Here is a 25,728-nt window from a genome sequence, read left to right as displayed (position 1 = left end):
CTCTTTCCCCAAATTTCAAGTAATACAAGCCAAAAGTTGAGATAACGCCAGTAAAATATAATTTAAAATAGATTGAAAAAATATCAAAATGTATGTGAGTGATATGTGAACAACAAATGAAATTCATACTATAACAATTAGAAGAACTCATATTGTTAAATGTGAGAAGCCCTTGAATTTAGAATCTAGTTGAGTAATGCAAGAATAGAATGAAGTACTCTAATTACACTCTGGGTTTTCTTTGAGTAAAGTCACATGGATGCCATTAATAAATTCTTAAAAAAATATCAAGTGGACTAAAGACAGTCAAATGGGTAACTGCAACTCTAAAAAACAGTTTGTGTTGTAAAACATTTGATAAAATATTTTAAAGTTTTTATATTGTATATGTGTACTGTAATTATAAGTTAATGTGATATAACATTTCAGAATTTTCAAGCATCTTTTACAACTGTATTATATGACTTAGAAATAATAAATATTTGCTAAATCTTAGAATTAACATTCAATCATAATTGAAGTTTTTCTATGAAAAACAGACTAATATTTAAACTAAAATAAATTAAAATAAACTAAAATAAATTAAAAATATTTAATTCTTTCAGTGTTATTTTAGATCCTCTTTGATCTTTTCCTTATATTTAAGTGAAATACATTTAAAAAAGCTCCTAACCTAATAATGGGGGGAGAGGATATCAGAAATGTTAATTTTCACATATTATAAATACTTATTGCTTGGTAAGTGCTTGGTTAAATTATCTTATTTGCAAATTTGTGAAACAGACAACATTATTCTCATTTTAGATGACAAAACTGAACCTCAAAGAGTTAGCTGAATATTTGCTTAATTTAAACAAATTATAAATAGCTGAGTCAGGACTTGGCTACACTGCCTCTGAAAGTCCTAATAAATTTAACTAAGTGAAGAAAACACATGGGGGAAGGGGAAAATTTGACGACAGAAGAAATACCATTTTTAATGTTTATTAACTGATTGTATAGAATACCTCTGCCTAAGATGATGCCTATGAAAATGTTTCTTATCCCTCTCAAAAGTTAGTCTATGATGACACCACCTTTCTTAAACACATATTCATGAAAATTAATGACTTACTTTACTGTAAATATTGTATTGGTTCCATTAAGATAAAAATTAAATAATAGTAATAAATTAGGAGAGTAATAAAAGTTAATCATCAACATATAAAGTTTCAAAATTAGTTACACTGACTCTCAATATGAATGGATAATCTTCAAGGCTCTGCTTGAGTATCCAGAAAGGCTGAATAAATGCCAGGTTCCCCATTGGAAACTATATAAGGCCAGACTGATGAATTTATTTTTAACTACTCATGGTAGGTAGGTAGGAGAAAGGGGGCCTTGGAATCTGCTCTTTCAATCATAACATAGATAGTTCAAATGCTTATCGAGATTTGAATGCTATTGAAGTTGCTATTCAGTGATACCCCAAAGTCAATCTTTAGTAAAATTTTTCTTTATTGGGCTTTTTTCCTTATTTGACATTATTTAATCTTGTGGAATTGGTTAAGCCATTGGCACCTATAACACTGCATGTTTTTCCCTTTGAGTCTTTCCAACAGTTTCTGCCTTTTACCCTTTGAACACTTTTGTACCATTATTTAGTTAATTCATTTTTTTAAGTTTGTTTATTTTGAGAGAGAAAGAGAGAGAATATGAGCAGGGGAAGGGCAGAGAGAGAGAGAGGGAGAGAGAGAATCCCAAGCAGGCTCCTCACTATCAGAGCAGAGCCCGATGTGGGGCTCAAACTCACAAACCATGAGATCATGACCTGAGCCGAAATCAAGTCAGATGCTCAACTGACTGAGCCACCCAGGCGCCCCTTCTTACATTTATTTAGATGTTTGTGCTTCCCAGAGTATCTTCTCACCATATCTACTCTTCCTGATTAATCTCATCCCTTCTTGGATTCAATAATACCAATATACTGACAACTCCCAAATTTAACCTTCACCTCAGATTTCCTTTCCTGTGTTTCAAACACCTATTTGCCAACTGCTAACTCCTTGACCGGATTTTCCTCACAGACTTCCAATTCAAAATGTCCTGAAAATGAACCAATTATCTTTCTCCTCAAACTAGTTTGACTTAATGTATTTCCATTGAATTTCTTATACTATGCTCTTCCCAATCACTCAAGTGAAACGTGAGAGTATTCCTGAACTATTTTTCTCTCTCTTTGCCTTCCGTCTGCTATATTTCTTGGATCAACATCTTTCTTCTCATTGTTATGATCATGGTTCTGATTCAGATTTCTTCAGCCTTCACTTTCAGTATGCAATATTGTCCTATTGTTCTCTGCTGCAACCTTCCTTTTAATTAAATCCAACTTTTGCAGAATCACCAGAATAACCTACTAATATATGTATCTATGTCAACCCTTTCTTGAAAAACATCCAGTGGTACCACATTACATGTAAGATTGAGCACAAGTTTCTTAATATAACAGACACACACCGTGTTAATCTGTGTTTAGTAATTTGGGTTTACCACTAATCTCCCCAACCTTTCCTCTTACCACTCCCTTCCTCAAAATTATGAGTCTAATAACACAAAACTGTTTGTGGTGGTCCATTCATACTATCCAATTCCTTGTGTGAATGAATTTTCTCATTTGTCTTCTCTGACTGGAATACATTCAACACACTATACACTCTTCACCTGGCCAAGTCAAACTAACCTTTTAATACTCCAAATTTATAACACAAACACAAATTCCTCTCTTGGTCTCTTTATTCAAATGTATGACTGCCTTATCAATTCTCTAATTTGATACCAGATATTATGTCAAATTCAATCTGCCAAAACTAAACTCCTGGTTTTATTCCACCCATATCTCTAAAGAACTGCCCATTTAGTAAAAGTCTGCCCATTTTAGTAAAAGCAAATACATTCTTCTAGTTGCTCAGTGACTCAGGCCCACAACTTAAATCATTGGTCCCTCTTTGTCTCACATTCCATAATGAATTCATCAGCAATTCCTGCCAGCTCTACTACCAAATTTTTACAAGAAACAATAGCATCACTGCCACCACCATTCTAGTGCAAATCATTTATATCTTTCATGGCTATGTTGAAAATAGCCTCTTAAGCTAGTGGACATTATTCCTCCTGCTTCCCCTCCTCCTGGTTCCTGCTTTGTCCTCACACTGTGTCTTCTCTATCCAATTGTAAGTGAAAGACTTTAAATATAATTTCACATGTCCTTCTCACCCTTATAACTCTCTCTTTTAATATACTTTAGTTTTCTTCACAGCACTTATCACCACTTGATGTTTATTTGTTTGTGTATTCTTGGTTTTTTCCCACTATAATGAAAACTCCAGACTGAGAACACAAACTTCTTTCCTTCTTAGAACAATATCTGGGGGTATTTGGATAGCTCAGTTGGTTGAGCGTTTGACTATTGATTTCAGCTCAGTCATGATCCTAGGGTCATGGGATCAAGCCCGACGTCAGGCTCCACACTGAGCATGAAACCTCCTTAAGATTCTCTCTCTTTCTCTCTCTCTGTCTCTCTCTCTGTCTCTGTCTCTGTCTCTCTCTCCCTCTGCCCCTTTCCCCTGTTCATGCTCTCTCCCTCTCACAAACAAACAAATAAACAAACAAACACAACAATACCGGGTTTCTATTGTGACCACAAGCCAATATTTGTTAAATAAGTGAGTAAATATTGTAGCTTAGTGTCTCTTATCTCCGGAAGTTTTTACTGACCAATATGATTGCTTAAGTATCCTGTTCCCATGTCTTCTTTAAAACAGAGGAAATATCTCTATTTCTTTATTCCATATTGATTGATAGGTTTGCATAAATCTCCCATTAGTTTGATCTTTTAGAATGGGGAACTGTCTTTCTCATCTTTTTAATTTCAGTGCTATCACAGTGCCAATTATCTAATATGAATTCAGTACACATTGGAATTGAATGGATGAATGAATCAATGAATGAATATAGGCTAAGCATCCTTAAGAAATATTTTTGATCTTCTTGTAATCATTAAGAATAACAGTCTTTTAGCATAAAATGCTAAATTATATAGATATGTGGATCCAATGTGTATGGCCTTGCAATATACCTAACACTTAGTAAAGGATTTGTTGTTTGAGTTTTAACTGCTATTAAAATAATCTGTGTCTTTCAACAATTGAATTTTGTGTATTTTCAGAGATCATCTATAGCTGGGTATTTAATGAGTTCCCTTCCTTTGTGGCGGAAGACAGCCGGCGGTTCATTTCCCAGGAGACAGGCAACCTCTATATATCTAAAGTCCAAACATCAGATGTTGGCAGCTATATTTGTCTGGTGAAAAACACAGTGACAAATGCTCGAGTACTTAGTCCTCCAACACCACTCACTCTACGTAATGATGGTAAGTTGCATAGCCTGGATTAAAATGGTTCAGCCACCTCAAATGTGAAAAATAAAGATGTATTATTGTTTTTCTAAACATTTAAGCCTAATGCAAAAATCTTTTAATTACCAAATTGAGAAACTCTACAGTTTTAGTCTGTGATTATGCATACCTTAGGATCAAAATTTTGGCATAGGAAAGTGATGATCTTTGGATGAGAGATATTAACCATAATGCTATCCTAATGACAAAAAAAAAAGGGAGCATCTGAAAAGATCAACTGTAATAAAGACTAGTTATTTTCTTTGCTCTTTAATGCCTCTATATAACATATGTGTATGAATTGCAAACATTTTATAGGTTCATTTTTCATTACTTTTTTATTGTAGCTACCTTCAAATTGAATGTTCAGCTTTTAATACTTCATGGAATAGTTATAATTGTTATTATTACTTTCCCAATAATGGAAGCAGGTGGAACTTTAACTTTTAAGTGCAATTCAGGCAAAATTATGATTTTCTAATTATAGGTATTGCCATCTATCTAAAGTATCTTCAAATTTAAATGCCTCATTTGTAGTTATAGACATTTACAGTTAAGCATTGCATTAAAGAACTCAAATACTATATTACAGTTGATATATGATATGTGGCTTGCTCTGTCATGCAATAAAAAATCCATGAAGGCATTATTAAGAAGTGAGCTTGAGAATCCTGATTGATTGCCAAGCTTAAAAAATCTATTTCAACATTACTTTTTTATATGCTTAGTTTTGGAATATATGCCAGTGCAGTGTATGTCCAGAGTTTCATCACAAGATTTTTGCTTACTGCTTAGTTTCTCATTTTATATATTTAGACTTCATTATATGTATGTATATATATGTATATATATATATATATATATGTGTGTGTGTGTGTATATCTTACTGCTTAGTTTCTCATTTTATATATTTAGACTTCACTATATGTGTGTATATAATATACATATAATACATAATATAATAATATATAATTATTGTATATTATATATAATATAACATATGTGTGTGTGACACATACACATCTTATTTGGTAGAGAGAACAAATACAATATCCAGTCTAGAGATGAAGAAGCCAATATTAGATACATAAAGGGACTTGCCAAATTCACACAGCTAGATAATGGCATGGAGAAATAGCTTGGAAAAAAGAAGAGAAATTGGAAAACCAATTCAGACTATTGAAATTCACCAGCTGAGAGGTGACAAGGGACAGAATGAAAACAGTGGTAATGTCATTGAAGAGAAGAAAATATGCAGGATGTTAAAAAGGGAAAATTACTAAGATTTAATAATTAATTAAATGCCAAGTTCTAGAGTAGGAGGAAATTTAGGCACAGTTCATTGAATGTGTGATGATTCACTTCATAAGAAGAAATGACAGATGAAGGAATAGATCGCGGTGTTGACAAATGTGAGTAATTCAGGTTTAAAATTTCTTTTTTTCAACGTTTATTTATTTTTGGGACAGAGAGAGACAGAGCATGAACGGGGGAGGGGCAACGAGAGAGGGAGACACAGAATCGGAAACAGGCTCCAGGCTCTGAGCCATCAGCCCAGAGCCCGACGCGGGGCTCGAACTCACGGACCGCGAGATCGTGACCTGGCTGAAGTCGGATGCTTAACCGACTGCGCCACCCAGGCGCCCCAATAATTCAGGTTTTAATATGAAGAGTTGAAATCTTGGGAAATCCATGTGGAAATATGCAGTAGGAATTTAGATATATATGTGTAATACACATAAAAGAAGGCTAGAAAAATATTTAAAAGTCATCATTGTGCATTCCCTCACTACAGTTAAAGCCATGTTTGTGAATATAGTATGTCAACTTCAAGATTACATGAGAATGTCTAGGGGGTGAAAAGCAAAAAGGAAATAGATATGATTTTTAAAAGTAGTTAAAAGTTTAGAATTGAGGTGATTCTCTATATTTCCATAAAATTTCTGAGCATTTTCTCCTTAATTACTTAAGAATTTAAAACATCTTTGCCTGAAAATTGTAAAAATTTGCTGCCTAGTCAATAACTAGTTCCATTAACACTATCCATTTATGTAATAGTAATGTACACTTTGATAGTGGCTGAGATTGACAGTGGCTGTCTTATTTTCACGTAATTGTCCTAAACATTACACCAACCATATGAGCAAGAGTAGTACATGTACAAATCCAGTTTCACTAGTACTTAAAAGTTCAGTACCAAGGGGCGCCTTTGTGTCTCAGTCGTTTAAGCATCTGACTTTGGCTCAGGTCATGAGCTCACAGCTCTTGAGTTTGAGCCCCATGACCGGCTCTGTGGTGACAGCTTGGCTCCTGGAGCCTGCTTGGGATTCTGTCTCCCTCCCTCCCTGAACCTCCCCTGCTCACACTCTGTCTCTGTCTCTCTCTCAAAAATAAATAAACATTTTTAAATAAATAAATACATAAATAAATAAGCTCAATACCCATGTTCAACAGTCACTTGTTTGTCTTTTATTATTTCATGGCCCAGATGTATCACTTAACTTTACTTTCTACCTTCCATGGTCAAACATTTCAAGAATAATTAAAATAATTTTTTGTTGCTATTCAAACTCCCTTGCCCCTTTGTCTTCTATTGTGATTGTGTGGCAAAATCCCAACTCCTAATGAATTCAGCTATGCCCTTAATCTGTGACTGCTTTGAGAATCTGAGAGCTGCTAGAGAATTTCACCCACCGTTGATTCATGATCACCAACTTCAAATGGGCCTTCAGCACTTCCTCTCAATCCTACTAAGACTGCCCGACAAAGAACACTTCACTTCAAATTTATCTTCCTACTAATGAAATCTAACTACATCTCTATCCACACTGTATCTCCTCCATCCTATTTCAATAGAATTACTATATTGTCCCTTTTCCTATCAGCACCAGTCCCTCCATTCATAAACTGTTTCCTTTGGCCTTTACAGAACATTACACTGTTTTTTTAATATATATAACCAGTACTGTGTCTACTAAAATTATATATATATATATATATACACACATATACAAATATATATATACATATATATGTATACAAATTTGTGTACAAATATGTATACAAATATATATACATATGCAAATATGTATATGTGTGTATATATATATATATATATATATATATATATCATAGTACCTGAATTTACTGATGCAGTTGACATTGTTGACTACTTTTTATTCTTTTATGAGTCTGTATTTTAAAAAATCATTATTTGAGCAGTACCATAAAAAAAGTTATTAAAGCAAATAAAAATAAACAAAACAAACTGTTATATTAAGGTTCATATTTAAGTTAAAAAGAAACAGGTGGAAAACATTTCCTGAAGTTCAGTTATATTATTTGATGACAGAGTTATTTAAGATTTTACAAGAGAAGTTAGAAGATTCACATTTCTTCTTTCTGTAAATTATCTAAAGTTATTTTTCCTTGGTAGTTATTTGCCTACTGTTTATTTTTTTAATAAAAAATATCAAATGAATGTAATGGTTTATAAGTGCAGATGGAGAAAAAAAATACATCTCCCTCCCATCAAGCCCCACTTCCTAGAGCCAACTTTTTTAAATTCTTTTTTCTTTCATGAGGTTCTCCTATAATGCTAGAAAATATCTGTTTCTTATTTAATCAAGTTTAGACAATAATTGTTGACTCCTTCATACATATGAGTATATATATTTCTATCCTCCTCTTGTATTTATATAACAGTTTTTCATTGCTTACCATTAACAGTTTTACCATTAACTTTAATAAGGTACTTAAATCTTTACTGTTCTCTTAACTCTTGAAAATAATTGTTGACTTCTTAATACACAACATGAAGATATTTTTATCTCTACTTTTTCTTTCACCCTGTCTACATTACACTTATGTCCTTTTATCTGCCACCTTTATCATTACACTTTTACAAGTATTCTAAACTTTCCCATTAAACTGTGAAAGCTGAAAATCAACAGACATTTATAAATTATTACTATACAGTTATCATTTAATATCATATTTTATAGGTTTTGAGCTATTTTTAGATGTGTATGCTGCACGAGATGTGTTTTTAATAAGTGAAACTTTGAATTGAATATAACAGGAAAGCAGGCTGGTAGCATTAATAAGAGTTTGACATACTTTGAGTGTGTTTTCTTAAAATTTTTCTAAAATATAATTAATAGTTTTAATAATATTGTTGAAATATGAACATGAATCATCACAATGTACATGGTAAATGAAAACATTTCTATGATTAAGAAAGTCCATGGAAAGAGTGTGAAATGAAGAGATGTGAGCTTAGGAACAAGCCTTGCATAATCCAAACTGCATTGAAAGAGTAAAGAATAAAAATCCCACAAAAGATAGTGAAAAGTCAGAGAAGTAATAGGAAAAGTAGAAGTGACATATAAAGAAAGTCTATGGAAATGAGTATTGAACAAGAAGATGTGAGCATAGAGCTCAAAATGGTGGATTAGGTTCATGTATTTGTTGCCTGTTCCCTTCCTGAGACCCTATGAGAAGAAATCCACATCATCAATAAGAATGATGAAGGAGAGGAATATTTGATTAACAAAGGAGACATTGTGATATATTTCTGAAGAATAAGGGAGGATGTGAATTAAAAGACTTAACAGATGGAGAAAACTAAAACCTAGAATAAATTTGAAAGGATTTAAAGAAGGGGCTGAGGACCACGTGCCTAGTGGAAGCTTAAAAAGTTTTGAAATCAGTTGAGGAGGGGGGCATAAGACTGGACAAAGTGGGGTTGAAGGTATGTATGTTGAACAACAGTGTCAGTGAAATATCAGAATCCTACTCTTTCCCTGTACCTACGTGCAAAAAGGGCAAAGGACATATCTCTTAACAATATAAACGAATTTTTCATGGAAGACTGAAGTACTTAATGTTATGGTGACACACAATATGAGACCTTCTCATTCTGGCATTTGGGTGTGTGCAGCCTGAAAACCAGTTTCTTTTCCTCACATCAAAGCAGAGCTGTCTATCAACACACCTCACCTGATCATGCCTCACCCTTACTTCAGAAGGGAACCAATTCTACAGTCAATCCATACTAACTTCTAAGCTTCCCAGACTTAACATTTATATGCAACCTAAGTTAACAACTTCTATTAAAAAATAGTGAGCTAACTGAATGGCCATAGAATTCATACCAGGATAATGTGTGAAAAACAGGAAACTTTTAACATTACTCCAAGAAAGGCATAGATTAGACTGGAATCGTTTTTAATTCAAAACTTTCATATCACTATTTGATATCTCTTCAAAAAGAAAATAATTGAAAAGTATATTCATAATAAAGACATATCCCTGAGTGTTTTCCCAAGTAGGTGGCATATATTCAACAGTTAGTCTGAAAATAAAAATAGAATCCAATTGTGGGTGAATCCATTTATTGCAGCACGGTCAGCTGTAATTCCTGCTGGGTTTTACAAACCTCTCAATGCAGAGACAGGCATTGTAATGGATATATCTGCAAACTTGGCAAACACCTCTGCAGGGGTTTGAATATAAAAATTACGTTTAATCTGTTGTAACTGTACAGTTAGCTATGAAAATTATTTCAAGAACACTGTGTTTTTATACTTCTTTGAAAAAAAAGTAGACCTTTCTAAAAATAATAGAAGTTATATATATATATATATATATATATATATATATATATAGGCACATTATTTCCTTTCAAGTACAAGTAAAATTTTACTTTATAAAATGTACTGTAGAATTTATTGCCTTAGCTTGGGTTTTCCTAAAGCACACCTTGAAACAAAATTTGCTTGTAAGTAGTAGTTAATTGTAATTTATCCCAGAGAGCAGAAGTGAGGGATGGAGCAGAGTTGAGGAGTGAAACAGTGTAAAGGAGGTTGCATTATAGACATGACCACTTTTACAGGCAGCTGGAGCGTGATCTTGCATGAACAGAGCCTTATGAAATGCGCTCAGAACAGTCTCCTTTGTGGAGGTATCAGTGACCGTCCGACCTCCCAGTCCCTAAGGGTGGCACTGCAGGCAGTTAATTCTGCACTTGCAGGTTGCCCTTAAGTTGCAAGTGTGTAAAACTTGTTCCTGCACAGAGCTGTTTGCAGTGGCAGTTCAAGAAGTAAAAAATCTGGCCAAGATAATTTGAACTGGCATACACATAGAAATGTATGTATCTAAAACATAGATGATGAAGCTTTAGAAGCTCTGAAGTGCATGAGTAACATTATCAGATTTCCTTGGCTGACACTGTATGAAATCACCCTCACACATTGACAAATGTGTATCCTATGCCTACTATGTGTTAGATAATTTGTGAGATACTAAGGCTATAATGGAGGGCAAAACAAATACAATAACCATCTTGTATAGTTATGAGAGAGGATGATATTACCCTAAATGCTGAATGTAACTTGTATCCTAGGATCTGCCTGTTCTCATTGAGTGCCCCATGAGGCTAATCTCACATATCACTTCATTAAAAGCAAAACAAACATCTAGTTTCAAAAGCATTTATGAGTAATATCAATTTTTATTAATGGTTTATAGGGTAATTAATGGTTCTGGCATTCCATATAACACAAATTTATTGAACACTCCTCTATAACCACATTTATCTTTTGCCAAGTTTTCATTCCTACAGCTGCCACATCTCTCCCTCAAAACTCTCCTGCCTCTTTCCCACAGCACTCTTCCCTCTAGTCTCCCTTCAGAGTCTTACTATCTCTGTCTTAATTATGGCAATTTCATACTTTTATTTCTTCTCTCATCTGTGTTCCCAGCCCAATTTTGAAGATAGTTTTAGCTAACTTTATTTTTATGTAATCAATATTTACATTTAATTGCTACATGTAAGTCACTGTTCTAAAAACTTTATAAGGCTTAAAGTGAAAAAATTGAACTTGTTCAACTATATCATACAAGATATTAAATGTATTTCTAGGGATAGAGAGAATCACCACTTTCTGATAATAGGTTTAATTCTTCAAGAAGATATAACAAAGCAACTCCCCACAGTCCACTATGTACAGGACCAGTCTACTCATTCCTCTTCCAGTCCAGATGGGATCTTCTCCTATTCTCTTCTCTTATACCCATCTTTCCTAAGGCAACATTCCTCCAGTCCCTTTCCTTAGGGCTATAATGGCTCCATAGTGGTACAGAGAGGATAATTTATAAGGAGAAATAGAAAGAATGAAAGAACGAAAGAACGAAAGAACGAAAGAAAGAACGAAAGAAGAGAGGGAGGGAAGGAGGGAGGGAGGAAATAAGGAAAGAGGGAAAGAAAGGATAAACCAACTGGTCCCTAGTCCTTTTCCCATTCTTGGAGTTGGAAAGTACAATAGAAACAAGAATAATTGAAGAACTAACTTGAGAAAAAGAGTGGGAATAGATTTAGAATGAATGCAGAAAGATTGGCTTTTGTTAGAGATTTCATCAGTTGTTACAGTGAAAAGAAAAGTAAAAGGATTGTAGATGCAGATAACCTACTATTTGGTGGCGGGAAATCTGATGGCATTTTTTTTTATTAAAGTATAATTAGCATACAGTGTTATATTAGTTTCAGAGTATAATGTAATGATTCAACATTTCTATAAATTTCTGTGCTCATCAAAATAAGTGTACTCAATCTTTACCTATTTTACCCATTCCTTCACACATTATTTTTTTTAATGAGTTACAGGCAAAGTCATAAGCTGAGAATTTATGTGTGGATAACAGGTTTATTTTAAGACAAGAATTGTGCCAACAAGGAAATTATACATAGCTTCATTAATTTATTACTAAATAATACAGATCCCATGAGCAATGTAAAGATATAAAAAATGGCATGCCCTTGAAGATTGCGGTAGGTGGAATAATAACCTCCCAGTTCTAATTCCTAGAAACTTTAAATGTTATTTTGTATGGTAAAGGGACTTTGCAGATGTGACTAAATTAAGGATCTTGATATGGAGACATTAATCTTGATTAACCTTGATTATTCTGGATGATTAGTATCAGCCCTAAATGTAGTCACCTGGTGCCCTCATAAGAGGAAGGCAGAGAGATTTATTTGAATACAGAAGAGGAAAGGGCAATGTGATGATTGAAGCAAAGTTTAGAGTGATGTGCTTTGAAGACGGAGGAAAGGCCAGGAACTAAGGAATGCAAGGAATGTAGTGCTAGAAGCTGGAAATGAGAAGGAAATGGATTATCTCTAGAGCCTCCAGAGGGAAGGTAGCCCTGCCTTCTACAGAGACTTAAGTCAAATGACACTTTAATCTTCAGGTTTTAAAGTTCTGACCTCCAGAATTTAAGAGAATAAATGTGTCTAAACTACCAAGGTCGTGGTATTTTGTTACAATGACCATCAAAAACTAATGCAAAGACCAAACAGAAATCTGGATAAAAAATATTATTACTTGTTTTGTGCAATATTTGTGATTATTGAAGCAGTGTGTTAGAGCTGGCTTATTCCTGTTTGCAAAAGTTTGTTGTGTTCATCTCTTCACTTCTTGGTAGTTTGAACTTTTTGTTCAGGTTTTCAATTTACAGACAGTTCCTAGGGAACTTGAAAGCTTTGTACAAGAACACTCCTACTCAAATATATTTATCTACATAAAGGAAGCTGAATTCTGCAGGAATATAGAAATTTATTTGGTTTTTATTAATCTTTTATTTATTTTTCTGTGTCTCTCTGGAAAGCTTATCATCTTGATATGAAACAAATGAAACAAAGACATCAAGAAATCACTGGATAATTTACAACAATGTGGATGGAGTTACAGTGTATTATGTTAAGCAAAACAAGACAGTCAGCAAATGACAAATACTATATGATTTCACCCATATGTGGAATTTAAGAAACAAAACAGATGAACATAGATAGGGGAAGGGGAAAAAAGAAGAAGGAGGCAAACCATAAGAGTGTCTTAATTATAAAGATCAAACTGAGGGTTGATGAATGGGAGGTGGGTGATGGATAGGCTAAATGGGTAATGATATTAACGAGGGTGCTTGCTGTGATGAGCACTGGGTGTTATATGTAAGTGATGAATCACTAAATTCTACCTTTGAAAACAATATTACATTATATATTAACTAACTAGAATTTAATTAAAAACCTGAAATAATAAAAAATAAATCAATGCATAAATACATAAATAAATGCATAAATAAATGAATAAATAAATATCTCAGGACAAAAAAAGAGAAATTATTGGATGATTTCTGAATAAAATGAATATTCGGTTTCCTTAGATGTCCTTGATAATCAGTCATTCCATACAATTCAATTTCTCCTCAAACAGACTTATAGAAACAATTTGAAATTTTATCTAAAGATAAGAATTTTTTAAAATTTATTTATTTAAATTCAAGTGAGTTTACATACAGTGTAGTAATGGTTTCAGGAGTAGAACCAAGTGATTAATAAATTATATACATCACCCAGTTCTCATCCCAACAAGTCCCTCCTCAATGCCTGTCACCCATTTATCTCATTCACCCACCCACCTCTCCTCCAGCAACACTCAGGTTCTCTGTATTTAAGAGTCTCTAATGGGGGAGCCTGGGTGGCGCAGTCGGCTAAGCGTCCGACTTCAGCCAGGTCACGATCTCGCGGTCCGTGAGTTCGAGCCCCGCATCAGGCTCTGGGCTGATGGCTCAGAGCCTGGAGCCTGTTTCCGATTCTGTGTCTCCCTCTCTCTCTGCCCCTCCCCCGTTCATGCTCTGTCTCTCTCTGTCCCAAAAATAAATAAACGTTGAAAAAAAAAATTAAAAAAAAAAAGAGTCTCTAATGGTTTACCTCCCTCCATGTTTTTATCTTATTTTTCCTTCCCTTCCCCTATGTTATATTTGTGTTCTTAAATTCCACAAAGGAGTGAAATCATATGATATTTGTCTTTCTTTGACTGACTTGTTTTGCTTAGAATAATACTTTCTAGTTCCATCCATGTTGTTGCAAATGGCAAGATTATATATATATATATATATTAATTCATTTTTATTCATTCAGCAGTCGACAGACATCTGGGCTCTTTCCATACTTTGGCTATTGTTGATAGTGCTGCTATAAACATGGGGGTGCATGTGTCCCTTCAAAATAGCACACCTGTATCCCTTGAATAAATGCCTGGTAGGACAATTGCTGGGTCATAGGGCAGTTCTAGTTTTAGTTTTTTGAGAAACCTCCATACTGTTTTCCAGAGTGTCTGCACCAGCTTGCATTCCCACCAACAATGCAAAAGAGATCCTCTTTCTCCGCATCCTCGCCAACATCTGTTGTTGCCTGAGTTGTTAATGTTAGCCATTCTGACAGGTGTAAGGTGGTATCTCATTGTGGTTTTGCTTTGTATTTCCCTGATGATGAGTAATGTGGAGCATTTTTTCATGTGTCGGTTGGCCATCTGGATGTCTTCTATGGAGAAGTGTCTATTCATGTCTTTGCCCATTTCTTCACTGGATTATTTGTTTTTTGGGTGTTGAGTTTGATAAGTTCTTTATAGATTTTGGATACTAACTCTTTATCTGATATGTCATTTGCAAATATCTTCTCCCATTCCATCAGTTGCCTTTTATTTTTGTTTGCTGTGCAGAAGATTTTTTATCTTGCTGGGGTCCCAATAGTACATTTTTGCTTTTGTTTCTCTTGCCTCTGAAGATCTATCTAGGAAGAAGTTGCTGTGGCTGAGGTCAAAGTGGTTGCTGCCTGGTTTTCTCCTCTAGGATTTTAATGGTTTCCTGTCTCAGTTTAGGTCTTTCATCCATTTTGAATTGATTTTTGTGTATGATGTAAGAAAGTGGTCTAGGTTCATTCTTCCGTATGGTGTTGTCCAATGTTCCCAACACCATTTGCTGAAGAGACTGTCTTTTTTCCATTGGATACTCTCCTTCTTTGTCAAAGATTAGTTGGCCATATATATGTGAGTCCATTTCTGAGTAGTCTACCCTGTTCCATTGATCTATGTGTCTGTTTTTGTGCCAGTACCATACCGTTTTTGATGACTACATCTTTGTAACATAATTTGAAGTCTGAATTTATGATGCCTCCAGCTTTGCTTTCCTTTTTCAAGACTGCTTTGGCTATTTGTGGTCTTTTCTAGTTCCATACAAATTTTAGGATTTTTTTGTTCTAGCTCTGTGAAGAATGCTTGTGCTATTTTGAAAGGGATTGCTTGAATGTGTAGATTGCTTTGGGTACTATAGCCATTTTAACAATATTTGTTCTTTCAATCCACGAGCATGGAATGTTTTTTTTTTTTTTCATTTCTTTGTGTCTTCTTTAATTTCTTTCATAAGCTTTCTATATTGTTCAGCATGCAGATCTTTTACCTCTTTGGCTGGGTTTATTCCCAGGTATTTTATGGTTTCTGGTGCAATTGTAAATGGGATTGATTCCTTGATTTCTCTATCTGTGCTTCATTGTTGGTATATAGAAATGCAACCAATTTCTGTACTTTGATTTTATATCCTGCAAATTTGCTGAATTCACATACTAGTTCTAGCAGTTTTTGGTGGAGTCTTTAGGATTTTCCATGCAGAGTATCATGTCATCTGAAGAGTGAAAGTTTGAGTTCTTCTTTGCCTATTTGGATGCCTTTTATTTCTTTTTATTCTCTGAATTTTGAAGCTAGGACTTCCAGTACTATGTTGAACAACAGGGGTAAGAGTGAACATGCTTGCCTCGTTCCTGATCTCAGGAGAAAGATCAATTTTTCCCCATTGAGGATAATATTAGCTGTAGGCCTTTCATATATGGCTTTTATGATGTTAAGATATGTTCCTTCTTTTTTTAAATTTGTTACTGTTTACTTACTTTTTTGAGAGAGAGAGAGAGAGAGAGAGAGAGAGAGAGCAGGAGTGAACAGGGGAGGAGCAGGGAGAGATGGAGAATCCGAACAGGCTCCAGGCTCTGAGCTGTCAGCACAGAGCCTGATGTGGGGCTCAAACTCACTAACCATGAGATCATGAGCTGAGCTGAAGTTGGACATTTAACTGACTGAGCCACCCAGGAGTCTTTATGTTCCTTCTATCCTGACTTTCTTGAGGGTTTTTATTAAGAAAGGGCTATATTTTGTCAAATGCCTTTTTTTGCATCTATTGACAGGATCATATGGTTCTTATCCTTTCTTCTATTGATGTGATGTATCTTATTGATTGATTTGTGAATATGGAACCAGCCCTGCAGCCCAGGAATAAATCCTAGTTGATCATGGTGAATGATTCTTGTAATGTTCTATTGAATTTGATTTGCTGGTATCTTGTTGAGAATTTTTGCATCCAGTTTTATCAGGGATATTTGACTATAATTCTACTTTTCAGTGGGGTATTTGGTTTAGGAATCAAGATTGCTGCCTTCATAGAATGAGTTTGGAGGCTTTCCTTCCATTTCTAATTTTTGGTGCAGTTTGAGAAGAATAGTTATTAACTCTGCTTTAAATGTCTGGTAGAATTCCCTTGGGAAGCCATCTGGCCCAGGATTCTTATTCTGCAAGAGATTTTTGATAACTGATTCAATTTATTTGCTGGTTATGGGCCTGTTAAATTTTTTTTTATTTCTTCTTGTTTGAGTTTTGGTATTATGTGAGTGTCTAGGAATTTCTCCATTTCTTCCAGATTGTCCAGTTTGTTAGCATATAATTTTTCACAGTATTCTCTTATAATTGTTTGTATTTCTGTGGTGTTGGTTGGAATCTCTCCTCTTTCATTTGTGACTTTATATATTTAGGACTTCTCTCTTTTCTTTTTCAGAAGTCTGGCTAGGGGTTTATCAATTTTGTTCATTCTTTCAAAAAACAGCTTTTAGTTTCATTGATCTGTTCTAGTGGGGCTTGGGGGGATTGTTTATTTGTTTGTTTGTTTCTATATTATTTATTTCTGCTTTAACCTTTATTATTTCCCTTCTTTTTCTTTGCTGCTCCTTTTCTACCTCCTTTAGGTATAATTTAGGTTGTATATTTGGGAGCTTTCTTGCTTCTAGAGATAGGCCTGAATTGCAATGTACTTTCCTCTTAGGACTGCCTTTGTTGCATCCCAAAGGATTTGGCCTGGTGTGTTTTCATTTTCATTGGCTTCCATGATTTTTTTAATTTTTTTTTTCAACGTTTATTTATTTTTGGGACAGAGAGAGACAGAGCATGAACGGGGGAGGGGCAGAGAGAGGGAGACACAGAATCGGAAACAGGCTCCAGGCTCTGAGCCATCAGCCCAGAGCCTGACGCGGGGCTCGAACTCACGGACCGTGAGATCGTGACCTGGCTGAAGTCGGACGCTTAACCGACTGCGCCACCCAGGCGCCCCCCATGATTTTTTAAAAATTTCTTCTTTAATTTCCTTTTAACCCATTTATTATTTAGTACAATGTTCTTTAACCTCCATGTATTTGAGGGCTTTCCACATTTTTTCTTGTGGTTGATTTCAAGTTTCATAGCGTTGTGATCTGAAAATATGCATAGATGATCTCAATCTTTTTGCACCTGTTGAGGGCTGATTTGTGACCCAGTTTGTGATTTATTCTGGAGATTATCCATGTATACTCGAGAAGAATGTGTATTCTGCTGCTTTAGGATGAAATGTTCTGAATATATCTGTTAAGTCTATTGGTCCAGTGTGTCATTCAAAGCCATTGTTTCCTTGTTGATTTTCTGCTTAGATGATCTGTCCATTGTTGTAGCTGAGTATTCAAGTGTCCTATTATTATGGTATTGTTATCAATGAGTTTGTTTATGTTTCTGATTAGTTGACTTATATATATGGGAGTACCAAGTTGGGGGCATAAATATTTATAATTGTTAGATATTCTTGATGGATAGACCCATTCATTATGATTAAAATGTCCTTCTTCATCTCTTGTTACAGTCTTTGTTTTAAAATCTAGTTTGTATGATCTAAGTATGGCTACTCCACCTTTCTTTTGACCTCCATTAGTATACGATAGGTGGTTCTTTATCTCCTCACTTTCAATCTACAGGTGACCTTAGGTGTAAAATGAGTCTCTTATAAGCAATATATAGATGAATATGTTTTTTGTTTTGTTTTGTTTTTTGTTTTTTGTTTTTTGTTTTCCATTCTGATACCTTATGTCTTTTGATTGAAGCATTTAGTCCATGTGCATTCAGAATGATTATTGAAAGATATGAATTTAGTGCCATTATGTTGCCTGTGGAGTTGGTGTTTCTCGTGATATTCTCTGGTCCTTTGTAGTCTTTGTGGCTTTGGTCTCCTCTTTTTTTTTTTTTCTTCAGAGTGCCCCCCTTAAAATTTTTCACAAAGCTTGTTTCATGGCCATAAATCCCTTAGTTTTGTTTTTTAAGGAAAATCTTTATCTCTCCTTCTATTCTGAATGACAGCCTTGCTGGATAAAGGATTCTTGGCTGCATATTTTTCTTAGCCAACACATTGAATATTTCCTACCACTCCCTTTTGGCCTACCAAGTTTTAGTGGACAGGTTTGCTACTAACCTGATGTGTCTATCCTTGTAGGTTAAGGGTCTTTTATCCCTAGCTGCTTTAGAATTCTCTGTTTATTTTTGTATTTTGCCAGTTTCAGTATATGTCATGGTGTTGACCTGTTTCTGTTGATTTTGAAGGGAGTTCTCTGCCTCTTGTACTTGGATGCCTGTTTTCTTCCCCATATTGGGGAAGTTCTCAGCTATAATTTGTGCAAATAAACCTTCTGCCCCTTTGTCTCACTCTTTTTCTCCTGGGACTCTATAAGGATATTGTTTTGTTTCATGAAATCTCTTAGTTCTCTAAGTCTGCCCTCATGCTCTAGTAATTTCCTTTCCCTCTTTTTTATCACTTCATTATTTCCCATCATTTTATCTTCTATTTCACCCATTCATTCTCTGTTTCATGAGTCCTTGTTGTTACTATATCCAGTTTATTTTTGCATCTCAGGTACAACATTTTTTACTTCATCATAACTCATTGTAGGTCTTTGATCTCTGCAGCATGGGGTTTTTCTGGTGTCTTCTATGTTTTTTTCAAGCCTACTTAGTAGTCTTATGACTGTTGTTCTAAATTCTTGTACAGATATATTGCTTATATCTATTTTCAGCAAGTCCATGGCTATGATTCCTTCTTGACCTTTCATATTTTGGAAAATTCCTCCATCCTGCCATTTTGGCTAAGCTTCTATCTTTTGCATGTTTAAAAAACTTATGTTTCTGGAAGCTGGGATTACTACTATATTAAAAAGGGGCCATACACTGTCCATATTCTGGCACTGTAGGAAGTGTTTCTGGTGTATGATATGTGCACTCTATTGCTGGAATTTGGCTGCTCTTTCTCACTGGTCAGTCCTTTTCAGAGTTCCTTCTCGTTTGCAGTCATGATGTGTTTGGAACTTTAACTAGGTATATTTTTATTTGTTTGTTGAGGTAACCCTGGAACAAAAAGGGGGGAGGGGAAGCTGATTCCATAAAAAGGGAAAAGGAAAGGGAACACACACACAAGAAAAACAGAGAATCAAAACTATAAGGCTGATTCCAAAGAAGAAAGGAAAAAAAAATACAGAAGAAAAGAGAAAAGAAGGAAAAAGAAAAGAATAAAAAAGCCTGATTCACTATGAGCCTGATCCCAAAAGGAAAGAGAGAGAGAGAGAGAGAGAAGTCAGAAAAAAATGGAAAAAAGAGTTGTTTGTTAGTGCTGGGGGTTAGGGGTAAAGTGGTCTGTGCTGGTCTGAAAGTGAGGCTGGCTGCATTGGCTCAGAGCCAGTCTTGCCCCAGTAAATGAGCTGCCAGGCATGGAGGGGCAGGGTTTGGTTCTACTTCCACTAGGGGCTGCTGTGTTGCTGTCTGAAGTCCCACTTTGTATTGGGAGGAAAAATGGCTCCATCCCAATCTCTTGTCTCTGGACAGGGGATCTTAACCCCCTCTCTTCAGGCAGCCCTTACAGAATGGCAAGGGCAGTCGATTTGCCCTGAGCCACAACTCTACTGTGTTTTTTCTTGGGTGCATGGCTGGGATTTAAACCCCAAAGTCTTAAAGAACCCAGCATGCCTTGGATCCACTCTCTTATTCTGGAGTAACATCTCTCCACACTGCTGATAAAAAACCTTTGGCTGTCACCTGCAGGGTCCTTTTCCCTTTGGGGAGTCAATAAACCTTCTTCCAAAAGTACTCCATTAAGGGGATTGCTCTCTCCCAGTGTGCCCTGAGATCACTACACCATGCTATACACTCTGAGGCCAGCTCCTTCCTCCCAGGAACGCATGCCCCAGCTCCATTCTAGAGAAATTCAGGCCCTTTCAAAATCTCAGAGTTTGAGCTCCAAAAGCTGTTTGCAGAAAAGAAATGAGACACTCAGTATTCTCACTCCCCAGTCCAGGGTTCAGAGAGGTTTTCTTCTTGTGCTAACTTGATGCCACACTATCTCAACACCACTCTCTTTCTTTCCCTTTTGTCATTCCAAGAAAAGGGTTCCCTCCCCTCCATGGCACCACCATTTTTCTCTCCCCCAGTTTACATCCATGCACCTCGCAATTGCCAAACTGTCTCCTTCCAACTGTGGAGCTCCTTCTGCAACTCCACATATCAATTTCCTGGTTGTTCCAAGTAATCTGACCTGAATACAGCAATGTTTAAGGATAAGGAAGACCCATGGTCCCCCTACTTCTCCACCATCTTAATTCCTCCCCTAGAAATAATAATTTTTACCAAGAAAAACAATGTTCATCATTTCATTAACTGTCAATAGTTTTTAGAAATTTTGAAGAAATATTTAATAAATCCTTACAAATAATAAGATAAAATTATTCAATATGTATCTAACCTATTTACTTGTTTCCTACATGGCTATTTACTTGTTTCCTACTTGGAAACATGTTATTGTAATTTAGAAAATAAGATCCCAAAAGATGTAAACTTTTGATAACAGCATTGTAACACTGAATATATCATTCTTTATATGAGAAGGGAGCATGAACTTTGAGTTATTTTTTGTAAAGGTAGAAGATGTATGTTCAGTTATGTTAATCTGACTTCCTTTTCTATTGTCATACTACACTATCTCCATTGCTACACTATCTTCCTTTATTTAATAACCTGAAATCTGGCATTTAGTCTTACCACACCACTCAACATGTGTTCTCAAAACTGGTTATCTGTTAGTCAAATGTATCAGTATTTTTCAGCCTTCACCATTCTTGACCTATTTGTGGTTTCTGTTTAAATCTGAAAATATTTTCTTTTCTAGACTTACCTGGCAGTAGACTCTCCCACAGAGTTTCATCTGGAACTTAACTATCTCTTCTCAGTCCACTCCCTAAATCAATCATTCTATTTAGCTCTCTACCTGTGTCCATTCACCCATTTGTCTGCCTTGTTTACACTTGGCATTGTTTTATAAATGATTTAAGGACAGTTAATCTTATAAATACAGATATTCTTACAGGATTCTACTCCTGAGGCCCACCTGCATTTTTAATTTTTTTTCTTTAATGAGCACTTCAATTTCTCTGTTTCGAATTTACAATCTTCCTGAAAACTAACTTCTCCAGCTGTGTTGTTAGTAAAATCATCTTTATTCTAAATATCTAATTGTATCTGCATGAGAATCCTCCAAATCTCATGACCACATGAATAGGTTCCATAGGTTTGGCAAGCCCTGTGAATTCTACATCTGTGATGTTATTCTCATTCATCTCTTTCTTACAATTTCTAATTATAATACTCTTTACCTCTTGCATAGATTAGTGGCTTTGAACCACCTTTACGACAATTTACATAAGGTGAATAGTATCTTTATCCAAAACTCACTTTCAAAAGCATTGGCATGGTCTGTACTATAGAAGAAAAGAAAAGCTGCAGGTGCAATGCCAGTAAACTAGCTGTTATACCATCTCCTTTATCATCTATCAAAAAAACTTACAGGAAGCAAGTTCATAAGAGTAGCATCATTTCAGAGATTTAAACTAGAATCCATTTTGATTTATTTTGTTCAAGTAAATTGGTCACAAAGTTGGCTTTGATTTACTACCTATATTATCCTTGGAAAAGATATTTAATCTGTCTGAACTTCAGTTTATTCATCTGAACACGGGAATAGCATGGATACTTGTCTCATGAGATTATTGTTAGGACTCATGCATTAATATGAATAAAGTGATTAGAAAAGTGCCTGTTATGTAGTAAGCTTTAGTAAAAGTTAATTATTAACACAGTATTTATGACAAAATCTCCACTGTATTTCACTAGTGTGTAGGTCATTGAAGATAGAAACTACTTTATTGGTTCCACAACTGTAGTGCTTGTTGCTGCTGTTATTGTTTACTGTGCAAATTCAAACTCTTCAGACATTTTAATGAAGTTTTGTGTGGGGGAAAGAGTAGCAGGGGAAAAGTTTATATTTTGTTACTTGCCTTCAATTATTCTTTATTTAAATCCTACACCAGAATTTTCTGACTCAATCCTTTTGTTCTTTCTCTCTCTTCTTGAGAAGCCTTTCTGACTCCTCATTCTGTCTGCAAGTATTTGAGTGAATTGTCAAAGATCCTACAGCTAGTTAGTTACAATAAACAGGAATAGAATCTGCCATATAATAAGGATAGTTGGCTTTATTCAAAATCACGTCCTTATGTTCGTCTGTATTGAAAATCATCTGCCACTTTCATAATTCCCACCCACATAACCTTATGATATCTTCATGGAAATTGTATTTGCCAGCTTGCTATTTAACTTTTCTAATTGCTTTGTATGTAGTAATCCATTTAATCTTCACAATAACCCTTTGAGACAAGTATCCATGCTATCCTCGTTACCTGAAAGTTTAGACATTTTATCATCCCCATATTAAGATCCTTTCTATAATAACATATTTTACAAAATGGTTAACAAATTCCAGTTCCAATTCAACTCCTGAGGTCTTTTCCATTTCACCAAGATATTGTTTCCAATACCTAAGGTACTTCACTAGCCATGACAAAACATCACTTCTGCACATTATTTAATTCAGCATAATTTTAAATAGCCAAGATATGGAAGCAACCTAAGTGTTCATCAATAGATGAATAGATATACAAACAAAACAAACAAACAAACAGAAACAGACTCATAAATACAGAGAACAAACTGATAGTTGCCACAGGGAGGATAAGCATAACAGGTTAAGGGATTAAGAGGTACAAACTTATGATTATATAATAAATAAGTCACAAGAATGAAAAGTACAGTATAAGAAATATAGTCAATAATATTTTAATAAATTTGGCTACAGATAGTAACTACATTTATTGTGGTGATCATTGTGTAAAGCATAGAATTGTTGAATCACTATGTTGTAAAGTTGAAACTAATATAAATTATGATAAGTAGATTTCAATTAATAATAATGAAATAACATTTAATAAAATTTCTCAAAACTTTTTGGAAGTCTATAAAATTGCATCTAATAGGCCAGCATTTAGTAGTGTGATCCTCAAAACCTAGCATGAAAATCATCTTGGATTCTTGTAACAAATGGAAATTTGGGCATACCTAACATCCATCCAATCAGAATTTCTGAAGTGGTACTACAGATCAGTATTTTCAATGCCAGAAATGTATGGTGAACAAATTATTAATAAACACTTCTTTGTTGAGACACAAGGAATGTTTTTTTCTCTCCTCCCTCCCCAGATGACCCCATTAGCTAGCTGTCTTCCAACTGAAAGTACTAGCAAGAATTCAGTCCACATGATCTTTCTCCCTGAACTGGAAGAGTCTGGTGAGTCCAATGAGTCAGCAGCCCTGTCCAAACCACATCAGCTAAGAGATGGTGCAGTGTCTTTAAGAATGTTTTTCTAGCCTCTAAAGGCTGACCCTTCAGGAAACTTCCAAAAAGAATAAAGTCCTAGACTTACTCTTTCCCTGGCAGTTCTCAGGATAACCTGGTCTCCAAATGTTCCACTTGGACCCCACTAGTGAAGTCGTTCTATTCCAGTTGTCCTTCAGGGAGGATTGGAAGAAAAGGGTAATTTGATATCTGTGTGCAAGTTGTCCTCACCCTGTAAATCCCAGGAATCTTCATTTTCCATAGCACTTCTCACATATTTCATATTACATACAATTGGGAACCACTGCCCACTACACTAAAACATATGCTGAGGTTTTTTTTTTTAATATTATATACCTCTTCATATTTTTTAAGTTCTTTTTTATACCAGATAGGATTTCCAAATGAAAGCTGGCTGAAAGAATATACAGAATCATGTTGGGAGAATCCTGTTAAAAATTCAGATTCCTGGGTCCTTCCCTTAGCTGCTCTGATTTAGTAAGCCAGAAGTGGGCATTAGAGATTTTTTTTTTTTTTTTACTACATCACTAGGAATTTTTATGTTCAATCAGGTTAGGGAATGTCTGACATTTTATTCTATCTCAATTAGCAACTGTGACTTTAAAGTGATCATAAAGCAATCAAAGTATTTCTGCAATTGGTTGATTGCCTCTGGAATATTTTTAAATGTATTTAATTAATGGTTTTAGACCACCTTTAAGATAATTATTGAAATTTAGGTTAATAAACTGTTTCTTGAAGAGTGTCCTCATAATTGAGCTGCCATGGATGCTGTAGGTCTTTTCACTTTATTTAGACAATCTTTCTATTATTAATAAGATGCCCATTTCCCTGTGCTGTCTGTTTTCATCTTGCCTTGCACTGCTATTTTTAATATGATCCACCTGATTTTTTTCTGAGTATCCAATAAGGTTTATAAAAATAAACTTAAGTTTCCTTACAAATCATTTTAAATAATTTCTTTCCATTTTTTTCTCCTGAACCAATTTTAACATTTTGTCTTACTTTAGTTTGTCTAAAATTGAATAATGTTATGGTAGATACTTTAATGGTTCTCTTATCCTGCAAGGATATTGAATATGTGTCTTTATTGATACCCTTCTTTGTTGAATTATATTTTTATTTTGTGATCACTTTTGTTATTCAGTGCTGAAATTCACACCCAGGATATTGAGGGTTCTAAAACTGCTTCTGGAAAACAATTTGTAATATTTAGAATGTTTCTTTCACAGTTCATCCCAATGAGCTATTTTGCAAATTTTTCAGAAAAATCAATTCTTATTTTTTAAATAAACGTACTTAAACTAATATGTTCAAATATATGTGTTCTTCAAAGAAGACATACTGGGAGACCATTTACATTTATAAGTATGATTTCACCATTATTCAAAATAATTTAAAACTCAATGATTCATCTTACTATTTTATAACCCATATATTTCAGTGCTGTGTAAGGAAGATAGCAGCTACATTAGTGGAAGGCTTCATAATGCTTGATATTTTTCCTATGCATCAGGCACCTGTGCTGAAAACTTTTCATACATTCTCTTATTTGT

At 34.8% G+C, this 25,728-nt stretch overlaps 1 protein-coding gene across 1 annotated transcript in view; it reads left to right on the top strand.

Annotated features, from left to right (window-relative positions):
• CNTN5 (contactin 5) overlaps positions 1 to 25,728 on the top strand; it is a 535,125-nt gene that overhangs the window by 154,277 nt on the left and 355,120 nt on the right. The window contains exon 6 of the mRNA XM_047071958.1: positions 4,205 to 4,408. Within this exon, the coding sequence (XP_046927914.1) occupies positions 4,205 to 4,408 (204 nt within the window). The remainder of the gene's footprint in view (positions 1 to 4,204; positions 4,409 to 25,728) is intronic.

Source organism: Lynx rufus, unplaced genomic scaffold, assembly GCF_022079265.1.
Source record: "Lynx rufus isolate CCGP_SWC_20201006 ecotype Redwood Valley unplaced genomic scaffold, mLynRuf1.p SCAF_9, whole genome shotgun sequence".
In the NCBI taxonomy this organism is placed as follows: domain Eukaryota; kingdom Metazoa; phylum Chordata; class Mammalia; order Carnivora; family Felidae; genus Lynx; species Lynx rufus.
This window is presented reverse-complemented; position numbering and strand designations above follow the sequence as displayed.